The 23,093-nt window shown below is 48.3% G+C and overlaps 1 protein-coding gene across 3 annotated transcripts in view; it reads right to left on the reverse strand.

The window, feature by feature from the left end:
• Positions 1–23,093, reverse strand: part of CTPS2 (CTP synthase 2) — an 848,459-nt gene that overhangs the window by 356,580 nt on the left and 468,786 nt on the right. For all 3 annotated transcript variants that reach the window (XM_063955808.1, XM_063955806.1, XM_063955807.1), the window contains one exon: positions 16,448–16,544. In XM_063955808.1, the coding sequence (XP_063811878.1) occupies positions 16,448–16,544 (97 nt within the window). The remainder of the gene's footprint in view (positions 1–16,447; positions 16,545–23,093) is intronic.

The following is a 23,093-nucleotide window of genomic DNA, read 5'->3' on the forward strand; positions in this document are numbered from 1 at the left end:
GATAAAGGAGAGATATGGTGACTAAAATCACAGAGAAAAATACGTATTAAAGTATATCTTGTGAAAATCCTATATAAATATAAAACCTGACGTACCAAGCCCCCTCAGGTTATAGAATATAGGGATAGAAAGTTGAGTGAGAGACACAAAATGGAAACCACTCAGCAAGCGAATGCACACACATATAGTCACAGTTGTACAATGCAGAGGTTATTACTAACAATAATACTGCACTGGACCAGCTTATATAGCTATGTAGTCAATAGATATAACACTGCACAGTAAGAACTGGATGTATATCACAGGGTAATTGTACTAGAAAACCCTGACTAAATGCACTCTTTCTTAACTAACACTGTCTAATAGGCAGGTAGAATACTTAAGTGTCATGTAAAGTCACAGTGCTGACAACTAGGCGGCTTTACAGAGTAGGATTTGCCCAAGCAGTCCCAGGAACAGTGTAGCTGAGAGAAATGACACTGACAGGGAGTGAGGAAGAGACAGATATGCAGCTCCAGGGCGGGAACATTTGCGGGAAATGGCGCCCTGGGGCTGGGGGAGGGGCTCCAGGTGTAAGCCGTATCCCCCTGCTGGAAAAACCACCGGGTACTGTGGGCTACCATTAAAATGGTTTTAAGAGAAAACCTGACCTGCACCCATGCCCTGGTGATCTAGTGGGATCGCCTGTACTGCAACAGTGTCCACCGCCAGCGCATGCGGCCCGCCTCCCACTGACCTCGCCGGATCGCAATAAAGTACGGGTCCCACAAGCGGGACCCACTCACCACCTCCCGAAGCACGGCCACGCGATCCCAGAGAGCCCCCGTCGTGTGTGCCTGACCATGGAAGAAAACTGGAGCCTCCTGCTGTAGGTACCCGGCAACCAGGGCTCGGGAGTGTTCAGTGCCTCTGGGGAGAGATGGAGCTGCAGCAGTGAATGTCAAAGACATATACACACTGCTACAGCCCTTGAAGTCTTCACTTTTCTTCTGAAAAAGCTCTTCTCAGGGCTGCCCAGAGCAGCCCCTCTTTTATGTGCCTGCTATCTGCGGCACCAACTACAAAACTGAGCTCCTGTGCAAGGAGGTGGGGTTATAGAGGAGGCGGCGCTATGCATTCTGGGAACAGTCAAAGCTTTTCAGCCTGTTAGTGCCTCAGATCAAGATCCTACTCTACACCCCCTATGTCTTTCCTTGTGGAGCCCAGCGTACCCCGCAGCAGAAATTGTGTCTAAATCAGGTCATTGTCAGGGTTCCCCTGTTGCAACAGGGAGAAGGCTTTTATTCCAGCCTGTTCGTGGTCCCAAAGCCAGACGGCTCAGTCAAACCAATCCTGAACCTCAAATCCCTCAATTTTTACCTAAGGAAATTCAAATTCAAGATGGAATCTCTCCGGGCAGTGATCTCCAGTCTGGAGGAGGGGGATTTTATGGTGTCGGTAGATATAAAGGATGCCTACTTGCATGTTCTCATTTATCCTCCACATCAGGCTTATCTGAGGTTTGCAATGCAGGATTGCCATTATCAGTTTCAGACGTTGCCGTTTGGTCTGTCCACGGCTCCGAGAATTTTCACCAAAGTAATGGCGGAAATGATGGTTCTCCTGCGAAAGCAGGGAGTCACAATTATCCCGTACTTGGACAATCTCCTGATAAAGGCGAGATCCAAGGAGCAATTACTGCAGAACATTACGCTCTCCCTGACAATTCTGCAACAACATGGTTGGCTCCTAAACTTGCCAAAATCACAGTTGGTTCCGACAACACGGCTGTCATTCTTGGGTATGATTCTGGACACAGACTTACAGAGAGTCTTTCTTTCAGTGGAAAAGGCTCTGGAAATACAGAACATGGTCAAACAGATTCTGAAACCGGCAAGAGTGTCGATTCATCAATGCACTCGGTTGCTGGGGAAGATGGTGGCGGCCTACGAGGCCATTCAGTTTGGCAGATTCCATGCCAGGGTGTTTCAGTGGGACCTGTTGGACAAGTGGTCCGGGTCGAACCTGCACATGCACCGGAAAATAGTCCTGTCCTCAAGGACCAGAATCTCCTTCCTGTGGTGGCTGCACAGCTCTCATCTCTTAGAGGGTCGCAGGTTCGGGATTCAGGATTGGATCCTGGTGACCACGGATGCAAGTCTCCGAGGCTGAGGAGCAGTCACACAGGGGGAAAATTTCCAGGGAAAATGGTCAAGCCAGGAAGCTTGTCTGCAAATCAACATTCTGGAATTAAGGGCCATTTACAACGGCCTTCTGCAAGCGGAACATCTTCTACGTGGTCTGCCCGTCTTGATTCAGTCGGACAACATAACAGCAGTGGCGTACATAAACCGCCAGGGCGGAACAAAGAGCAGAGCGGCAATGGCAGAGGCCACAAAAGTTCTCCGCTGGGCGGAAAGACATGCAAGCGCTCTGTCAGCGGTCTTCATTCCAGGCATGGACAACTGGGAAGCAGACTTCCTCAGCGGACACGATCTCCATCCATCAAGAGGTCTTTGCAGAAGTGACAAGTCGTTGGGGAACTCCTCAAATAGACATGATGGCGTCTCGCCTCTACAAGAAACTTCAGAGATATTGTTCCAGGTCAAGAGACCCTCAAGCAATAGCGGTGGACGCCCTAGTGACACCGTGGGTGTTTCAGTCGGTCTATGTGTTCCCTCCACTTCCACTCATTCCAAAAGTGATAAAGATCATAAGAAGAAAAAGGGTTCATGCGATACTCATTGTTCCAGACTGGCCAAGGAGGGCCTGGTATCCGGATCTTCAGGAATTACTCATAGGAGATCCCTGGCCTCTTCCTCTACGAGAGGACCTGTTACAGCAGGAGTCGTGCGTGTATCAAGACTTACCACGGCTGCGTTTGACGGCATGGCAGTTGAACGCCAAATCCTAGCCCGAAAAGGGTATTCCCAATGAAGTCATTCCCACACTGCTTCAGGCTAGGAAAGAAGTAACGGCGAAACATTACCACCGCATTTGGAGAAAATATGTGTCTTGATGTGAATCCAAGAAGGCTCCTACGGAGGAATTTCAGCTGAGGCGTTTTCTCCATTTTCTGCAAGCAGGTGTGGCTGCGGGCCTAAAGTTAGGCTCCATTAAAGTACAAATTTCGGCCTTATCAATTTTCTTTCAAAAAGAATTGGCCTCCCTTCCAGAAGTTCAGACTTTCGTGAAAGGCGTGCTGCACATCCAACCTCCCTTTGTGCCCCCAGTGGCACCATGGGATCTTAATGTGGTATTGCAGTTCCTGCAATCTCATTGGTTTGAACCTTTACAAAAAGTTGAGTTGAAATTCCTCACTTGGAAGGTGGTCATGCTGTTGGCCTTGGCATCCGCAAGGCGGGTGTCTGAATTAGCGGTTTTGTCTCACAAGAGCCCCTATTTAATCTTCCATGCAGATAGAGCGGAGTTGAGAACTCGTCAGCAATTTCTGCCAAAAGAGGTTTCATCGTTTCACATATACCAACCTATTGTGGTGCCAGTGGCTACTGAAGCCTTGGCGGAATCGAAGTCTCTCGATGTGGTCAGAGCTTTGAAGATTTATGTCGCCAGAATGGCTTAGATTAGGAAAACGGAGGCTCTGTTTGTTCTGTATGCTCCCAACAAGATTGGGGCTCCTGTTTCCAAGCAGACTATTGCACGCTGGATCTGTGATGCAATTCAGCAGGCTCATTCTACGCCTGGATTGCCATTACCGAAATCGGTGAAGGCCCATTCTACCAGAAAGGTGGGCGTATCCTGGGCGGCTGCCCGAGGGGTCTTGGCATTACAGCTTTGCCGAGCAGCTACTTGGTCGGGTTCAAACACCTTTGCAAAGTTTTACAAGTTTGATACCATGGCTGATGAGGACCTCTTGTTTGGTCAATCGGTGCTACAGAGTCATCCGCACTCCCCCGCCCGTTCTAGAGCTTTGGTATAAACCCCAGGGTTCTTGAAGCATCCCGAGCATCCTCTAGGACGTATGAGAAAATAGGATTTTAATACCTACCGGTAAATCCTTTTCTCTTAGTCCGTAGAGGATGCTGGGCGCCCGTCCCAGTGCGGGCTGTATCTGCAGTTATTGATTATGGTTACACACATTTTGTGTTGCGTTAAGTCAGCCTGTTGCTGACGTTATTCATGCCGTTGCATGCGTTGGGTTGAATGCCATGTTGTACGGCATGCTTGAGGTGTGAGCTGGTATGTATCTCACCTTAGTTTAAAAGTAAATAAATCCTTTTCCTCGATATGTCCGTCTCCCTGGGCACAGTTCCTATAACTGGAGTCTGGAGGTGGGGCATAGAGGGAGGAGCCAGTTGACACCCCTTTTAAAGTCTTGGAGTGCCCATGTCTCCTGCGGATCCCGTCTATACCCCAGGGTTCTTGAAGCATCCCCAGCATCCTCTAAGAGAAAAGGATTTACCGGTAGGTATTAAAATCCTATTATTTGCTGTCTGTAAGGAGCGCCATTACAGACACAGGGCTCAGTAGTACTATGAGGGGTATATTGCAGTCTATGTCATCACATACTTTTCCTACACCACAGCAGTAGAAAGAATAGATGTACTCATGTGGCTTCTGCCGGGTGAGGAAGTTGTGGGGGTGGGGGTAGAGCAGGGCTGAAACTAGGAATTTCGGCACCTGGGGCAAGGTAGGAATCTTTCCCCCCCTAAAAAATAAAATAAATCCCTCCCTGCCTCCCATCGTGTTGTTTCTGGCCAGAACAACACCATGGACATGGAAGCACACTACAGAGAACTGATTGCAGGAAAAGCAACACACAAGTTTCAAAACTATTTGTTAAACTAGTATGTCTAAGATACGTTCCTATGTGGTCCATCGATGAAGCCTTATATATAGTTTTCTGCAATTTTTCTTGATCTTTGGCCTTACTGTGGACCTGCAGCATAATGCCAGTATTGTTTTATATCAAATAAATGGGGAAGTAGAATGGGGTGACAGGGAGATAGTGGGTCACCATCAGTGCAGTGTCACCAGAGGGGGAGTCCCACAGATTGTGTAGATTAGGTGATTCTTTAGGAGCAACATCAGATGATGAAACGACCGGTCATAAAGGTTGAGAAACGCGTAAGGAGCTTTGTCTGTGACCCCATTCTCCCTGCAAACACTTCTCTGCTGCACTGCTGAGCCGATTCTTTGATACAATTATAAGAGGAATACTGGGTGTCAACCCCCACACCTAATCTCACTGTGAAGTTCCGTGGTACATAGTGAGCGGACATATCAGGAGAAACACCCAGTCAGCAGAATGGAACATTGCGACTGCACCGAGACCTGACTGTGGAAACGGCTTTGAAAGTTAGTGAGCCGCCGCACGAACGGACCTGTCAGGGAATCACCCGGACAACCTAAACACGGCTTTATGGCCATGCACGGATCAGGCTACAATATCCACTGGTGAAAAACATTAACGATCCTAATAATCTCACGAAGGCTGGCCAGCTAGCAGAAGACTGCTTTTCACAGTAAGCCACAGACTGGTGTTCACAAAATATATTTGACACTATTTAACATCAATTCCTATCAAGGATAAGTCCATTTGAAACATACTCCGCACTGCAGACGGATTAAAATTAGGTTTTTCAGGGATTAAAGGGGTTTAGATCCATACAATATGTTATAGCCTTCCTACCTCTATGACTGTTTGTTATCACCCATTTTGTTATTGTTATTTCAAATTGTAAAGCGCAACGGAATTTCCTGCGCTATATAAGAAACTGTTAATAAATAAATAAATAAATATGTAATATACATTTTGATTTCTGTTCATTGAATAGTTATCTTTTTAAAATCTTGATATTTCTTTTATCCATTTTCAATACATATATCCACTGATGATAGATCGATTATCTATTGAATAAATTGATGTTTAATGGTAACCTCTTGCGCTCCCCCTATTTTTTTCTCCTTTTTTGTCTAATATTGGGGGTTGGCAATTCCCCCGAACCTAAAGGAGAGCTGCATTAAGGTTTTCCCTGAGAAATCAGGTTTATGGGCGCCATTTCTTTGTGTTCTTGCAGGGCATGCAGTAGAACAGACAGATTCCATAGAGCCACAGGAAGAACATAGGGAGGCTGAATCCATAGTACACCCTGAATGAATGTATGAACATCAGGTATAGATGCAATTTTTCTCTGAAACAATAACGACAAGGCATATATGTGAACCTTGAGAGATGCCAGAGACGAAAACCTAAGTCCAGGCCTCTTTGCAGAAAGCCCGAATTCTGGAAATTCTGAATTTATAGGCATCGTGATTCTTATTCAACATAGTTGAACAACCGCCTCGGAAAATCTTTTGGCCCTCAGGAGTGTTGCTTTAAGAGCCACGCTGTCAAAGCCAGGTCTGGGAAGAGACAAGGGCCCTGTATGAGGAGGTCTGGTCACTGAGGAAGTAGAAGGGGATGCCCTGTCGACAAACCCTGCAGGTCTAAGAACAAATGCCGTCTGGGCCATGCTGGAGCGACTAGAAGTAGCATTCGTCCTTCTTGTTTAAACTTCTGTAGGACCGGAGTGACACTGGAGGGAACACGTAGGGCAGCCGAAAGTTCCATGGAACAGCCACGAACGCTGCTTGAGGACCACCACGAACGCTGCTTGAGGTTCCGGTCCAAGATCCGCAGACCGGAACCTTGTGATTGTGTTGAGGCGCCATGAGGCCTACGTCCAGTAGGCCCCACCTGTCCCCTAGGAGTTGACTGGTGACTGGGGAAGTCCGCTTCCCAGTTTAGGACGCCTGGAATGAACACTGTCGATATGGCAGGCAGATGGCGTTCCGCCCAACAAAGGATTTTTGACATTTCCATCATTGCCATGCAGCTTCGAGCGTCACCTTGATAGTTTATGTATGCCACCGTGGTGACGTTGTCTGATCGTACTTGAACAGGCCGGTTCCGTACTAGAGGCAGGGTAAGAAATAGTGCGTTGAACACTGCCCTCAGCTCCAGAATATTTATCGGGAGGAGTGATTCCTACTTGGTCCGACGACCCTGAAAAGAGTGTTGCTCCAACACCGCTACCCATCCCATCAGACTGGCGTCCGTGGTCAGTAGGACCCAGTCGGGGATCCAGAAGGGACGGCCCCTGATCAACTGCTGATCCTGAATCCACCAGGTCAGCAGCGGACGAACCTCTGGAGTCAAATAGATCACTTGATATCTAATCCGATGAGGTAGGCCATTCCACTTGGAAAGGCCAAGTACTTGCATCGCTGAGTGTATTGACACTCTGAGGCGATGAAAGAAGCAACTTATCTTGTCCTGAAGCTACAGGACTTTGTCTGGAGACAGAAAATAAGAATTTACTTACCGATAATTCTATTTCTCGTAGTCCGTAGTGGATGCTGGGAACTCCGTAAGGACCATGGGGAATAGCGGCTCCGCAGGAGACTGGGCACAAAAGTAAAGCTTTAGGACTACTTGGTGTGCACTGGCTCCTCCCCCTATGACCCTCCTCCAATCCTCAGTTAGGATACTGTGCCCGGACGAGCGTACACAATAAGGAAGGATTTTGAATCCCGGGTAAGACTCATACCAGCCACACCAATCACACCGTATAACTTGTGATCTAAACCCAGTTAACAGTATGATAACAGAGGAGCCTCTAGAAAAGATGGCTCACTACAACAATAACCCGATTTAGTTAACAATAACTATGTACAAGTATTGCAGACAATCCGCACTTGGGATGGGCGCCCAGCATCCACTACGGACTACGAGAAATAGAATTATCGGTAAGTAAATTCTTATTTTCTCTGACGTCCTAGTGGATGCTGGGAACTCCGTAAGGACCATGGGGATTATACCAAAGCTCCCAAACGGGCGGGAGAGTGCGGATGACTCTGCAGCACCGAATGAGAGAACTCCAGGTCCTCCTCAGCCAGGGTATCAAATTTGTAGAATTTAGCAAAACGTGTTTGCCCCTGACCAAGTAGCTGCTCGGCAAAGTTGTAAAGCCGAGACCCCTCGGGCAGCCGCCCAAGATGAGCCCACTTTCCGTGTGGAATGGGCTTTTACAGATTTTGGCTGTGGCAGGCCTGCCACAGAATGTACAAGCTGAATTGTACTACAAATCCAACGAGCAATAGTCTGCTTAGAAGCAGGAGCACCCAGCTTGTTGGGTGCATACAGGATAAACAGCGAGTCAGATTATCTGACTCCAGCCGTCCTGGAAACATATATTTTCAGGGCCCTGACAACGTCTAGCAACTTGGAGTCCTCCAAGTCCCTAGTAGCCGCAGGCACCACAATAGGTTGGTTCAGGTGAAACGCTGAAACCACCTTAGGGAGAAACCGAGGACGAGTCCTCAATTCCGCCCTGTCCGTATGGAAAATCAGATAAGGGCTTTTACAGAATAAAGCCGCCAATTCTGACACGCGCCTGGCCCAGGCCAGGGCCAACATCTTTAAGTGGTTCAAACCAATGTGACTTTTGGAACCCCAAAACTACATTGAGATCCCAAGGTGCCACTGGAGGCACAAAAGGAGGCTGTATATGCAGTACCCCTTTTACAAACGTCTGCACTTCAGGGACTGAAGCTAGTTCTTTCTGGAAGAAAATTGACAGGGCCGAAATTTTAACCTTAATGGACCCCAATTTCAGGCCCATAGACACTCCTGTTTGCAGGAAATGTAGGAATCGACCGAGTTGAAATTCCTCCGTCGAGCCTTACTGGCCTCGCACCACGCAACATATTTTCGCCAAATGCGGTGATAATGTTTTGCGGTTACATCCTTCCTGGCTTTGATCAGGATAGGGATGACTTCATCCGGAATGCCTTTTTTCTTCAGGATCCGGCGTTCAACCGCCATGCCGTCAAACGCAGCCGCGGTAAGTCTTGGAACAGACAGGGTCCTTGCTGGAGCAGGTCCCTTCTTAGAGGTAGAGGCCACGGATCCTCCGTGAGCCTCTCTTGAAGTTCCGGGTACCAAGTCCTTCTTGGCCAATCCGGAGCCACGAATATAGTGCTTACTCCTCTCGATCTTATAATTTTCAGTACCTTGGGTATGAGAGGCAGAGGAGGGAAAACATACACTGACTGGTACACCCACGGTGTTACCAGAGCGTCTACAGCTATTGCCTGAGGGTCCCTTGACCTGGCGCAATACCTGTCGAGTTTTTTGTTGAGGCGGGACGCCATCATGTCCACCTTTGGTTTTACCCAACGGTTTATAATCATGTGGAAGACTTCTGGGTGAAGTCCCCATTCTCCCGGGTGGAGGTCGTGTCTGCTGAGGAAGTCTGCTTCCAAGTTGTCCACTCCCGGAATGAATACTGCTGACAGTGCTATCACATGATTTTCCGCCCAGCGAAGAATCCGTGCAGCTTCTGCCATTGACTGCTTCTTGTGCCACCCTGTCTGTTTACGTGGGTGACTGCCGTGATGTTGTCCGACTGGATCAACCCGGCTGACCTTGAAGCAGAGGTCTTGCTAAGCTTAGAGCATTGTAAATGGCTCTTAGCACCAGGATATTTATGTGAAGTGATGTCTCCAGGCTTGACCATAAGCCCTGGAAATTTCTTCCCTGTGTGACTGCTCCCCAGCCTCGCAGGCTGGCATCCGTGGTCACCAGGACCCAGTCCTGAATGCCGAATCTGCGGCCCTCTAGAAGATGAGCACTCTGCAACCACCACAGGAGGGACACCCTTGTCCTTGGTGACCGGGTTATCCGCTGATGCATCTGAAGATGCAACCCCGACCATTTGTCCAGCAGGTCCCACTGGAAAGTTCTTGCGTGGAATCTGCCGAATGGGCTTGCTTCGTAGGAAGCCACCATTTTTCCCAGAACCCTTGTGCATTGATGCACTGAGACTTGGCTCGGTTTTAGGAGGTTCCTGACTAGCTCGGATAACTCCCTGGCTTTCTCCTCCGGGAGAAACACCTTTTTCTGGACTGTGTCCAGAATCATCCCTAGGAACAGAAAACGAGTCGTCGGAACCAGCTGCGATTTTGGAATATTGAGAATCCAACCGTGCTGTCGCAACACTACCTGAGATAGTGCTACACCGACCTCCAACTGTTCCCTGGATCTTACCCTTATCAGGAGATCGTCCAAGTAAGGGATAACTAAAACTCCCTTCCTTCGAAGGAGTATCATCATTTCGGCCATTACCTTGGTAAAGACCCGGGGTGCCGTGGACCATCCAACGGCAGCGTCTGAAACTGATAGTGACAGTTCTGTACCACAAACCTGAGGTACCCTTGGTGAGAAGGGTAAATTGGGACATGAAGGTAAGCATCCTTGATGTCCAGAGACACCATGTAGTCCCCTTCTCTTGAATTTGAACCTCTGTATGTAAGTGTTCAAAGATTTTAGATTTAAAATCGGTCTCACCGAGCCGTCCGGCTTCGGTACCACAACAGTGTGGAATAATACCCCTTTCCCTGTTGCAGGAGGGGTACCTTGATTATCACCTGCTGGGAATACAGCTTGTGAATGGCTTCCAAAACTGCCTCCCTGTCTGCTTGTAAAGCCCCAGCGTCATGCTGAGGGCTTGGCAGAGGCGGGAGAGGGCTTCTGTTCCTGGGAACTGGCTGATTTCTGCAGCCTTTTTCCTCTCCCTCTGTCACGGGGCAGAAATGAGGAACCTTTTGCCCACTTGCCCTTATGGGAACGAAAGGACTGCGCCTGATAATACGGCGTCTTCTTATGTTGAGAGGCGACCTGGGGTAAAAACGTGGATTTCCCAGCTGTTGCCGTGGCCACCAGGTCTGAAAGACCGACCCCAAATAACTCCTCCCCTTTATAAGGCAATACTTCCATATGCCATTTGGAATCCGCATCACCTGACCACTGTCGTGTCCATAACCCTCTTCTGGCAGAAATGGACAGCGCACTTACTCTTGATGCCAGTCGACAAATATCCCGCTGTGCATCACACATATATAGAAATGCATCTTTTAAATGCTCTATAGGCAATAATATACTGTCCCTATCTAGGGTATCAATATTTTCAGTCAGGGAATCCGACCACGCCAACCCAGCACTGCACATCCAGGCTGAGGCGATTGCTGGTCGCAGTATAACACCAGTATGTTGTGTAAATACATTTTAGGATACCCCCCTGCTTTCTATCAGCAGGATCCTTAAGGGCGGCCATCTCAGGAGAGGGTAGAGCCCCTGTTTTGACAAGCATGTGAGCGCTTTATCCACCCTAGGGGGTGTTTCCCAACGCACCCTAACCTCTGGCGGGAAAGGATATAATGCCAATAACTGTTTAGAAATTATCAGTTTTTTTATCGGGGGAAACCCACGCTTCATCACACACCTCATTTAATTTCTCAGATTCAGGAAAACTACAGGTAGTTTTTCCTCACCGAACATAATACCCCTATTGGTGGTACTCGTATTATCAGAAATGTGTAAAACATTTTTCATTGCCTCAATCATGTAACGTGTGGCCCTACTGGAAGTCATATTTGTCTCTTCACCGTCGACACTGGAGTCAGTATCCGTGTCGGCGTCTGTATTTGCCATCTGAGGTAACGGGCGCTTTAGAGCCCCTGACGGCCTATGAGACGTCTGGACAGGCACAAGCTGAGTAGCCGGCTGTCTCATGTCAATCACTGTCTTTTGTAAAGAGCTGACACTGTAATTCCTTCCAACAGTTCATCTACTCAGGCGTCGACCCCCTAGGGGGTGACATCCCTATTACAGGCAATTTGCTCCGCCTCCACATCATTTTCCTCCTCATACATGTCGACACAAACGTACCGACACACAGCACACACACAGGGAATGCTCTGATAGAGGACAGGACCCCACTAGCCCTTTGGGGAGACAGAGGGAGAGTTTGCCAGCACACACCAGAGCGCTATATAATTATACAGGGATAACCTTATATAAGTGTTTTTCCCCTTATAGCTGCTGTATTGTTTATACTGCGCCTAATTAGTGCCCCCCTCTCTTTTTTAACCCTTTCTGTAGTGTAGTGACTGCAGGGGAGAGCCAGGGAGCTTCCCTCCAACGGAGCTGTGAGGGAAAATGGCGCCAGTGTGCTGAGGAGATAGGCTCCGCCCCTTTCTCGGCGGCCTTTTCTCCTGTTTTTCAGTGTAATCTGGCAGGGGTTAAAATTCATCCATATAGCCCTGGGGGCTATATGTGATGTATTTTCGCCAGCCAAGGTGTTTTTATTGCTGCTCAGGGCGCCCCCCCCTAGCGCCCTGCACTCTCAGTGACCGAAGTGTGAAGTGTGCTGAGGAGCAATGGCGCACAGCTGCAGTGCTGTGCGCTACCTTGGTGAAGACAGGATGTCTTCTGCCGCCGATTTTCCGGACCTCTTCTTGCTTCTGGCTCTGTAAGGGGGCCGGCGGCGCGGCTCTGGGACCGGACTCCATGGCTGGGCCTGTGTTCGATCCCTCTGGAGCTAATGGTGTCCAGTAGCCTAAGAAGCCCAATCCACTCTGCACGCAGGTGAGTTCGCTTCTTCTCCCCTTAGTCCCTCGATGCAGTGAGCCTGTTGCCAGCAGGTCTCACTGAAAATAAAAAACCTAAAACTAAACTTTTCACTAAGCAGCTCAGGAGAGCCACCTAGTGTGCACCCTTCTCGTTCGGGCACAAAGATCTAACTGAGGCTTGGAGGAGGGTCATAGGGGGAGGAGCCAGTGCACACCAGGTAGTCCTAAAGCTTTACTTTTGTGCCCAGTCTCCTGCGGAGCCGCTATTCCCCATGGTCCTTACGGAGTTCCCAGCATCCACTAGGACGTCAGAGAAACAGTCTTTGACGGTGCGTGTCCAAACGTGCCCACAGGTGCACCATGCTCTGAGCTGGGACCAGCGAGGACTTCTTCCAGGGGAAGGCCCGTCCCATCACACAGCAGGCTTGTCATGTTTTGAAGCAGGCTGATGGGCTGCCCAGGAATGTTTCGCCATAGGCTTTGTTGTTTTTGGGAGCACGAGATTGTCTCGGGTATGACTGACCCTTTGCTTTCACTTGAGGCCGAAAGGAACGAAAAGTGGTACCTTTTGCCTTCTGTGCAGAAGGATTAGTTGTTAGGAGAAAAGCAGTCTTAGCCACTGCTAATTCAGACACAATTGTATTTAGGTCTTCCCCAAACAAAATGTCCCCAGTAAAGGGGAGTACCTTCCAGGTTTTTTGGGAGTCTAGGTCTACATTCCACGACCTCAACCACAGTATGCGGCGAGCCAGGACAGACGTGGACAACACCTTGGCTGCCAATACACCCGCCTCAGAGGACGCCTCCTGAATGTAATAGGCAGCGGTGGTAATGTGATACAGGTATTGTCTGGCATTGTCAGAAATATCCTCGGGCAGCTCTTCCTCTAACACATGAACCCAGGCTTCAATACCTTTTGCAGCCCACGAGGCAGCTATAGTGGGTCTATGAATAGCCCCTAAAAGCTTTTCAGGGCTGCTGCAGGCACCAACTAGAAACTGAGCTCTCAGTGCCTAGAGGTGGGGTTATAGAGGAGGTCCCAATGCATCCTGGGAAAGCTAAAGCTTTAGCCAGTTGGTGCCTCTGGATCAAGATCCACTCTACACCCCAATGTTTTCCCTGTGGAAACCAATATAACCTGCTGCAGAAAAATGGCATAAACCGTATGTAGAATGACAAGAGGAAACCATTGCTATTATGTGCTCCCTTGCAAGTGGTGCCTATATAATTAGCACGTACTAGAGCTGCAAGTCTCCATCATAGAATGCAAAAAGGCAGTCACATAAATCCCCCAAGTCACACATGAGTACCTGAGACCAGAGGCAAATAATTAGCCATGGAGTTATATTTTGTTTCAATCCTATTATTTATTTATTTTTAATTCATTACCATTATTTCTAACAACAGAAATGCATAGCAGCTAAATAAACATAGAAAATATTGGCAATAAACAGGTGGTGCATGATATGGAGAAGAACAGATTTGTACAGAGCATTAACCACATAAAAAATAAGAATTAAATAACCGGATAATGAGGGCTCGGTATGTGATTCTGGCGGACGGAATGCTGGAGGCCACAATACCGACACCGGCATGCCAATGTTCAGGATCCCGACAGGGGAGAGGTAAGTATTATACCCCACCCCTATCCCTCTAACCCTAACCCTCCCTTACCGCAGTCTAACCCTAACCTGCCCCCTTAGCGCCTAGACCTAATCCCCCCCTTTCTGCAGACTAACCCACCCCCCTTAGCTCTGCAGCCAAATCCTAACCCTCACGGCTATACTTACCATTGGGATCCCAGCTGTCGGTATTCTGGCGTCGGGATGCTGACCTGCTCGGGATTCTGGTGTCGGTATTTCGGCTGCGGGGATCCTGAACGTATACCAATAATGCAGAAAAGACAGTTTCTTTCTCATTTGTTAGCATGCTGTTAGGCCTCAGTGGCTGGATGCTCATAGTGCAGTTTAGAAACTAGTACACAGAATGTTTTTCTTGAGCAATCTAGGCTCATTATGGACCATAACTGTCCTGTAGCTCAGCAATGATCATTTGTGTATTGATCATGTATAAACTGCCTCAGCTATCAGCTGTAATAGCGGTTATTACTGCTGCTTAGTGCTGGACATCATTAGTATGAAAAAAAGGATCAGAGCAATGTGACCTGGTTAAAATCATACAGTATAAACATAAAATACAATTATTATTTGACCCCTACTCATCTCCGTTTAATATTTAAGCCACAGTTTGGCAGGGTCATTTTGCACACGAGCACAGTGACCCATGTGTTACGTTCAGGAGAAACAGAAATTCAATGTAATACGTAATTTGGAATCACTTTTATCTAATCACTCAGCTCAGGAATTATCCTTAGAGATATTACCAATCAGGCTGGTCATATTTGTTGCAGAGCTGTACAATAAAATCTGTATCAAAATGTGTTCGACAAAAAACTGTCCATACTTTTAAATGCCTTGTGTAAAAATCCCTGGCTTATCAAGTTATCACACACTGCCTGTGGCTGTACTGTATTAATAACACTCTGTAATTATAACTCCCTTGCTAATAAATGTGCTGTGTTTCTGTGTAGATATCTGGCCTGAAATAGTAAAAACCAGTATAATCTTCTCAGACAAAAAACACAGGCAAAGAGGAGACGGCTCTTAGCCCCAATACAACAGCTCAGTATTCAACCTAGCCAAGGTCTGTTGCTACTAGTATACAAGGGAGAAATTGACTAACAATCGTTTCCTGACAACTTTCCATTTTTTTATGATAATGCCACGATTTTGCAAATCACACATTTACTCTGGACAAATTTGCATGGAAATCGCACGTCAAACGCGACTTGGCATGCCAAATTAGCATCGGTACCAATGCAAATCGCGGATTTACTAAGAATCGTTTCTTGCAAAAAAATTGTAACGTAATTCACTAAATCAATACACTTAAAAAAAAGCAGTGTGTTTTCTGTGAAGTCTGCACTTATCAGTTAGTTCTGAGCAGGCTTTTGTGTTTTAACTGAATTAAAGGATTAATTTTAGGGGAAAAATAGCAAAATCAGGGGGAAAACGGTGTGAGGAACCCCATATTTCAAAGAACCAGCACCAAGCTCTTACTTGCAGGAGAGAAATTCCACAGCCAAGGGACACAGGGGGTCATTCCGAGTTGATCGTAGCTGTGCTAAATTTAGCAAAATACGATCGTTAACTCAGACATGCGGGGGGACGCCCAGTACAGGGCTAGTCCGCCCCGCATGTCAGTGCCGGCTCCCCCCCTTCCCCCCCGCACAAATACAAAAGCATCACACAGCGGCGATGCCTTTGTATTTGAGGAGTAACTCCCGGTCAGCGCAGCTCCTGCGGCTGGCTGGGAGTTGCTCGTCGCTCCCGCTGGCCCGCTCCCCACCAACAGTCTGGCCACGCCGGCGCTGGCCGGACCGCTCCCCCTAAACGGCGGCTTAATGCCGCCGTTCAGCCCCCTCCCGCCTAGTGACCGCCTCTGTCTCAGAGGCGGTCGATAGGTAACGAAAGCTGCCATGCGCAGGCGCACTGCGGAGCCGGCGCATGCGCATATCCGACCCGATCGCTACGCTACGACAAACTGCAGCGAGCAATCGGGTCAGAATGACCCCCACAGTTCAATGCTACTCCTAGCCAAAGCATTCATCCTCCTTAACTAGTTCATTGAGACCCACCACTATAGCAGTTCCTAATAAAAGTTACATTTTACAGCTACAAATGTACCCCCGAGTAGGAGTTTTCTCTTGTCTCTTTTGTCTTTGGCAGAATAGACTGATGGAAGCTGTCCAGATACTGGCTAGATATTGTACCATAGTAGGCTGTGCATAGTGATGGCGATTTGACACAGTGTTCAATATGTGTAGGTAGAAACGTAAAATTATTAGCATAAGAATGATATGCTGAAAAAGGCACATATTTTAGGTGCCACATGATGTCAGCATCATATGATAATATCACTTTGTTCTCTGTAGCTGGGATAAGCAGTTACGTACAACAATCACACATAATACAGGAAAATGGATACATACTTAAAATGGACCCTCTGGCTGTGAAGACAGTCTTTCGTTTTCCGAGTCGCATTGTGCCTCCCATGTCCCCTGGGTTGTGCTCGGGCATGTCAATAACCTACAAGATAAAGTAAAGTTACTGTATTGCTCTTTACATTTTGAAACAGAACAGTCACATGAGCAACAACAATACACATTAGATATACTGTAGGAGATATTTAATTGTGTTGAAAAAAAAAGGAATTTAATACCTACTGGTAATTCCTTTTCTCCTAGTCTGTAGTGGATACTGGAGATATTGTACTTTAGTACCACGGGGTATAGATTGAGTCCACTGGAGCCTGGCACTTTAAAAAACTTTAGTGTGTGTATGTGTGTGCTGGCTCCTCCCCTCTATGCCCCTCCTACCAGACTCAGTCTAGGAACACTGTGCCTGAGGAGACGGACATAATATGAGAGAAGAACAATACAACAGCGGTGAGGCAACAAGCCAACACACAACCATAAACGAAAGAAGGGTGCTAACCAGAACAGAGGATAGCAACACCAACCTAATCCGGATAGCACAGCTGTCCCAACAACATAATGGGACCGCGACCACAGTCCAACCAAATACTTACACAGGTAAACAGAAACAAAGCACTGAGGTGGGTGCCCAGTATCCACTACGGACTAGGAGAAAAAGAATTACCGGTAGGTATTAAATTCCTATTTTCTCTTACATCCTAGTGGATACTGGGGATCTTGTACTTTAGTACCATGGAGAAGTCCCAAAGCTCCCAAAAGGATGGGAGAGTGCTGAGGAAAACTAAGTTCCGCCCCGTCCTCATGAAAAATCAAATAAGGGCTCTTACAAGATAAGGCCCCTAATTCAGAGACACGCCTGGCAGATGCCAATGCCAATAACATCAACGTCCTCCAGGTGAGAAATTTTAACTCCACCCTATGTAAGGGTTCAAACCAATCCGATTGAAGAAAGGACAGAACCACATTGAGGTCCCACGGAGCCGTGGGAGGCACAAAGGGAGGTTGCAAATGAAGAACTCCCTTTAGGAAAGTTTGTACTTCCAGCAACATGGCAAGCTGTTTCTGGAAGAAAATAGAGAGCGCCGAAATCTGGACTTTGATGGAGCCTAAATGTAGGCCCATATCCACTCCCGCTTGCAGGAAAACGACCAATTCTAAATTCCACGGGAGAAACCTTTCTACTTTCACACCAGGAAACACACTTTTTCCAGATACGATAATAATGTTTTGACGTAACCATCTTCCTGGCCTGGACCATGGTGGAAATAACCCGGTAGGGAAGACCCTTTCTTCCTAGAATCTCCCTCTCAACTTCCAAGCCATCAAACGTAGCCGCTGTAAGTCTGGACAGACGAATGGACCTTGCTGAAGATTGTCTTGGAGCGGCAGAGGCCAGGGATCCTCCAGAGACATTGACAGGAGGTCCGAGTACCACACCCGTCGAGGCCAATATGAGGCAATTAGAATTGCCTGAACGCTTTCCCTTAGCTTTTTTAGCACCCTTGGGATTAGCGGTAGAGGAGGGAACAGGTACGCAAACTGGTACGTCCACAGTGCCATTAGCGCGTCCACTACTACAGCCTGCAGATCCCTCTTTGTGGAACAGTAATGGCATAGCTTCTTGTTGAGACGAGAAGCCATCAGATCTATCTGCGGACAGCCCCATCGGTGAATTAACTGTTGAAACACATGAGGATGTAGGCCCCATTCACCCGGATGGAGGTCGTGACTGCTGAGGAAGTCTGCTTCTCAGAATATGGCTGAGATGGCCCTTGCATTTGGTGTCTGCCCAGAGGAGGATTTTGACACCTCTCGCATCGCCGCTCTGCACCTCGTTCCCCCTTGGCGGTTGATGTGCGCCACCGCCGTGGCATTGTCCGACTGAACCTGGATCGCCCGATCCTTCAGGAGATGAGAAGCCTGCAGAAGAGCATTGTAAATTGCGCTGAGTTCTAGGATGTTTATGGGCAGAGCAGATTCCTGTCTTGACCATATACCTTGGAACTGGGCCCCTTGGGTCACCGCCCCCCAACCCCGGAGGCTGGTATTCCGTTGTCAGGAGAATCCACGAGTGGATATTGAAACTCCTGTCCTCTACTAGGTGAGGAACTTGTAGACACCATAATAGAGAACTCCGGGCTTTCGGAGATAAGGTCACTTCCTGATGCATGTGAAGGAGAGAAACCGACCATTTATCTAGCAGATCCAGTTGAAATGGTTGGGCATGAAATCTGACATATTGGATTGCCTCATAAGCAGCCACCATCTTGCCCAGTAATCGGATGCAAAGATGTATGGATACCTTGCGAGGACAGAGCACGGAGCGGACCATAGCCTGGACAGTCAAGGCCTTGTCCACCAGGAGAAACACCTTTTGAGATACAGTATCCAGTATCATTCCCAGTAACTGAAGATGTTGGGTCAGTTCCAGGTGAGATTTCTGAAAATTTAGGATCCACCCATGATCCGTTAAGAAGGCGAGTTGTCAGTTCGATGCTGTGCAGCAGACGCTCCCTGCACACAGTCTTTATTAGGAGATCGTCCACATAGGGGACTATGGTGGTCATTCCGAGTTGATCGCAGCCAGCAACTTTTTGCTGCTGCTGCGATCAACTAGTACACGCCTATGGGGGAGTGTATTTTAGTTTAGCAGGGCTGCAAACGCTTTTATTGCCCTGTTAAGTTATAAAAATTTTCAAGCAGAAGTTGACTAGCCCTGGACATACTTACCCTGTGCGACGATCTCTGCGATGCTGGAGCCGCCTTTGATGTCAGACATCTGCCCTCCATTGTCCTGGACATGCCTGCGTTTTCTTGTCCACTCCCCGAAAACGGCCGCCAACGGTCTGGATCCGCCCAGGTACGCCTTCTTTCTGTCAATCTTCTTGCGGTTGGCTCTGCGACCGCTTTCTTTGTATAGCGCGACGTAACCCGGCGACCCCTGTCACTGGGGTAACGACGCACGTGCGCAGTGTTGCCGCTGCGCATGCGCATTCCAGACCCGTTTGCACCGCACTGCGTGCGAACGGGTCGGAATGTCCCCAAATGTTCACTCCCATCATGCGCAGTTGCAGCATCATCTCCGCCATGACCTTGGCGTAGACCCTCGGAGCCGTGGACAATTCAAAGGGCAAGGCCTGAAACTGGAAATGGTCATCCAATATGGTGAACCTGAGGTAATCCTGATGAGGGGGCCACACGGGGATGTGTAGGTAAGCATTCTTGACATCCAGAGACACCAGGAACTCCCCCTCCTCCAGAGCGGACACCACCGCCCGCAGTGATTCCATCTTGAATTTGAACACCCACAGATACGGATTTAGAGACTTCAGGTTCAAGATGGGGCACACCGAACGTCCGGTTTGGGAACAACAAAAAGACTATAGTAAAAACCCATGTTGCTTAACGGAGGAGGTACAGGAACAACCACCCCTGTCTGCAAAAGTATTTGAATAGCCTCTTGCAAGGTAACTTTTGATGCGAGTAAAGCTGGTAAGCCTGACTTGAAAACCTGTGAGGAGGGAAATGCGGTCCCCCACCAAACGATCCCAGCAGGACTCTGTCCACATGTGGGCGAAGTGCTGAAGGCGAGCACCTACCTGAAAATCACCCTGCCGCTGGGGCCAACCGTCACACGGAAGAAGATCCGGTGGTCTGGTCCAGGGAGACACCAGGTGCAGGTTTACGGGTCTTACCACGATAACCGCTGGAAGTGGTCGAGACCCCTCGGCCCCTGGCTCTGAACCTTGCCACACTAAAGGACTGCAAGGAGGGTCCGGTGTAAGAACGTCTAGCAGGTGGTGCAGCTGACGGCAAATAGGTAGACTTACCCGCCATTGCTTGGGAGATCCATTTATTTAAATAATCTCCAAACAAGGCATCACCTGTAAAGGGAAGATTTTCTACACCCTTTTCGGAATCAGCGTCAACCGACCACTGACGTAACCACAGAGCTCTGCGCTCCAAAACAGCCATAGCAGTAGTGCGGCCATTTATCTTACAAACTCTTTAATAGCCTCGCTCATAAAATTTGCAGCTCCTGTATATGTTGCAGCAGAGTAATGACCTCATCCCGGGGTAAAGAGTCTAAACCGTCAATAACAGTATCAGACCACTTGACTACCGCCCAGAAAATCACCTTGAGCGTGGTCTCAATTTTACGGTCAGCTGGCTCTTTCAGGGATATAGCCCCTGGTACTGGCAGTACTAATTTCTTAGATAGACCGGATACAGACTTATCGATTGACGGGGGGTTTTCCCATAGCTTCCTGTGCTCAGCTAGGAGGGGAAAGGTAGTTAAAAACCTCTGAGGAATTTTACATTTCTTATCAGGGTTCAACCAAGCCTCCCTGGCCAGGGAGTTTAATTCCTTAGACACCAGAAAAGTTGCTGAGCACTTGGGTCTAATATTAAAGTATTGTTGCAGCTAATTCTAAACTAACATTAGTGTGTGTATGTGTGTGCTGGCTCCTCCCCTCTATGCTCCTCCTACCAGACTCAGTTTAGAAAAATGTGCCAAGGAGCCAGGTGCATTTCTCTGGAGCTCCAGAGAGTTTCCTTTTGGTTTTTATTTTCAGGTAGCCCTGGTTGGCAACCAGGCTACCTGCTTCGTGGGACTTAGAGGGGGGAGCGAACCAACCTCCTGAGGGTTAATGGTTCGTAATCCCAGCTGACAGGACACTGAGCTCCTGAGGTTCTGATCACATATCATCAGTATGTGTGCCCACACGGCAGCTAGCCGCCACCCTCTAACAGATGCCGAAGTACTAGGTGCGGTGAGTGTTACACCGGGATCCCGGTTAGCGGGTCCCCGGTGCAGTTTGGCGGCAAGTTACAGAGCTGCGATGCCCACCACGGACAAACTGGCGAAGCACTCAGTGCTCACTGTCTCAACAACGGCTTTGTGTGTACTGTCTGCATATATGATGTTGTTTGTAACATAGTCAGTATAAAAATTTCGATTAGGGATCGAGCGCCATTACAGGGGGCGGGGCTTCCCGGAGCGGGGCCTAAGGCGGGAATGCGCCATTTGCTGCTGCGGATCAGGCTGCATGCACGCTGCTACACCGGATACCCGCTCTGCTACAGGACTCTGTACTGGTACCAGTGTGTCATAGTAAGGGGGGGGGGGGCGGCACATCAGTGGCAGCGCCGCTGCTTTACTGTCAGGTCATACATTTAGTTACACATATTATACTGCTGTGTTCTGTGTGCTGGTGTCCGCTCCTCAGTGTCACTCCAAGGGCTCTCTGGAGTCTGTGTGGAGGTGTTTGGATAGTGGACTGCGCTGTTTTACAGTTGTGTGGGATGTCTGTGGATATGGTTATGTGTACTGCTTGTAATTCAACCCTGTCTTCAACGGAGTCACTCATGTGTGAGCAATGTTCCTTATCACCACAGGGACCTGACTGGCTTGATAGCTTTAAAAGCATGATTCAGAAAGGTTTTTAAACTGCCAGGCTCCAGTGGACCCAATCTATACCCCATGGTACTAAAGTGCAAGAACCCCAGTATCCACTAAGACGTAAGAGAAATAAAATGTAAAAGTCTTTTAACTGCACCCATAGAAAGATCTAACTGCTGAGTCTTAAGGTGGGTACACACAGGCCGATATATCGGCCATTCTATTGAACGGTCAATATATCGCGGGTCCGTCGGCCAGTGTGTATGGATGATATGTCTGTGAACTCCATCGGTTCACAGACATATCGCGTCGGTCCCGCAGCACAGCCGACGGCCAATATATCTACCGATAGATATATTGGCGCATCGCTGTGTGTGTACGGGTGACCAGCTGGCCGCCCGTACACATGCTGCGGCAGCCGGCGGTGATTGACAGCTGAACTGACGTCAGTCCCAGATGGATCGGGCAGAGTGTATGCACAGCACACTGCCCAATGCGTCATTAGATATATCTGCAGATCAATTGATCTGCAGATATATCTATCAGTGTGTACCCATCTTTAGGAAAGCTGGGCATACACTATACCAGGCATTCCCAACCGCAAGGCACACCAACAGTGCAGGTTTTAGTGATATCCAGGCTTCAGCACAGATGGTTAAATCAAAATAACTGAGGTACTAATTAAGTCACCTGTGTTCAAGCCTGGATATCACTAAAACCAGGACTGTTAGTGTGCCTTGAGGACCGAGGTTGGGAAACACTGCACTATACAATTATCTGGCAGATCTGGCTGGTTGGAATGAAAATCTGGAAATGGATGAGAGCAAATAACGATCGACCATTTTCTCCAAAACACTGGAAAACAGACAAAAACTGTTGTACATACAATTTGTCTGAACGGGTTTTCTCTGGCGTCCTAAGTGGATGCTGGGACTCCGTAAGGACCATGGGGAATAGCGGCTCCGCAGGAGACTGGGCACAACTAAAAGAAAGCTTTAGACTACTGGTGTGCACTGGCTCCTCCCACTATGACCCTCCTCCAGACTTCAGTTAGATTTCTGTGCCCGGCCGAGCTGGATGCACACTAGGGGCTCTCCTGAGCTCCTAGAAAGAAAGTTTATTTTAGTTTTTTTATTTTACAGTGAGACCTGCTGGCAACAGGCTCACTGCATCGAGGGACTAAGGGGAGAAGAAGCTAACCTACCTGCTTGCAGCTAGCTTGGGCTTCTTAGGCTA

The sequence above is a fragment of the Pseudophryne corroboree genome, chromosome 2, assembly GCF_028390025.1.
Source record: "Pseudophryne corroboree isolate aPseCor3 chromosome 2, aPseCor3.hap2, whole genome shotgun sequence".
NCBI lineage: Eukaryota > Metazoa > Chordata > Amphibia > Anura > Myobatrachidae > Pseudophryne > Pseudophryne corroboree.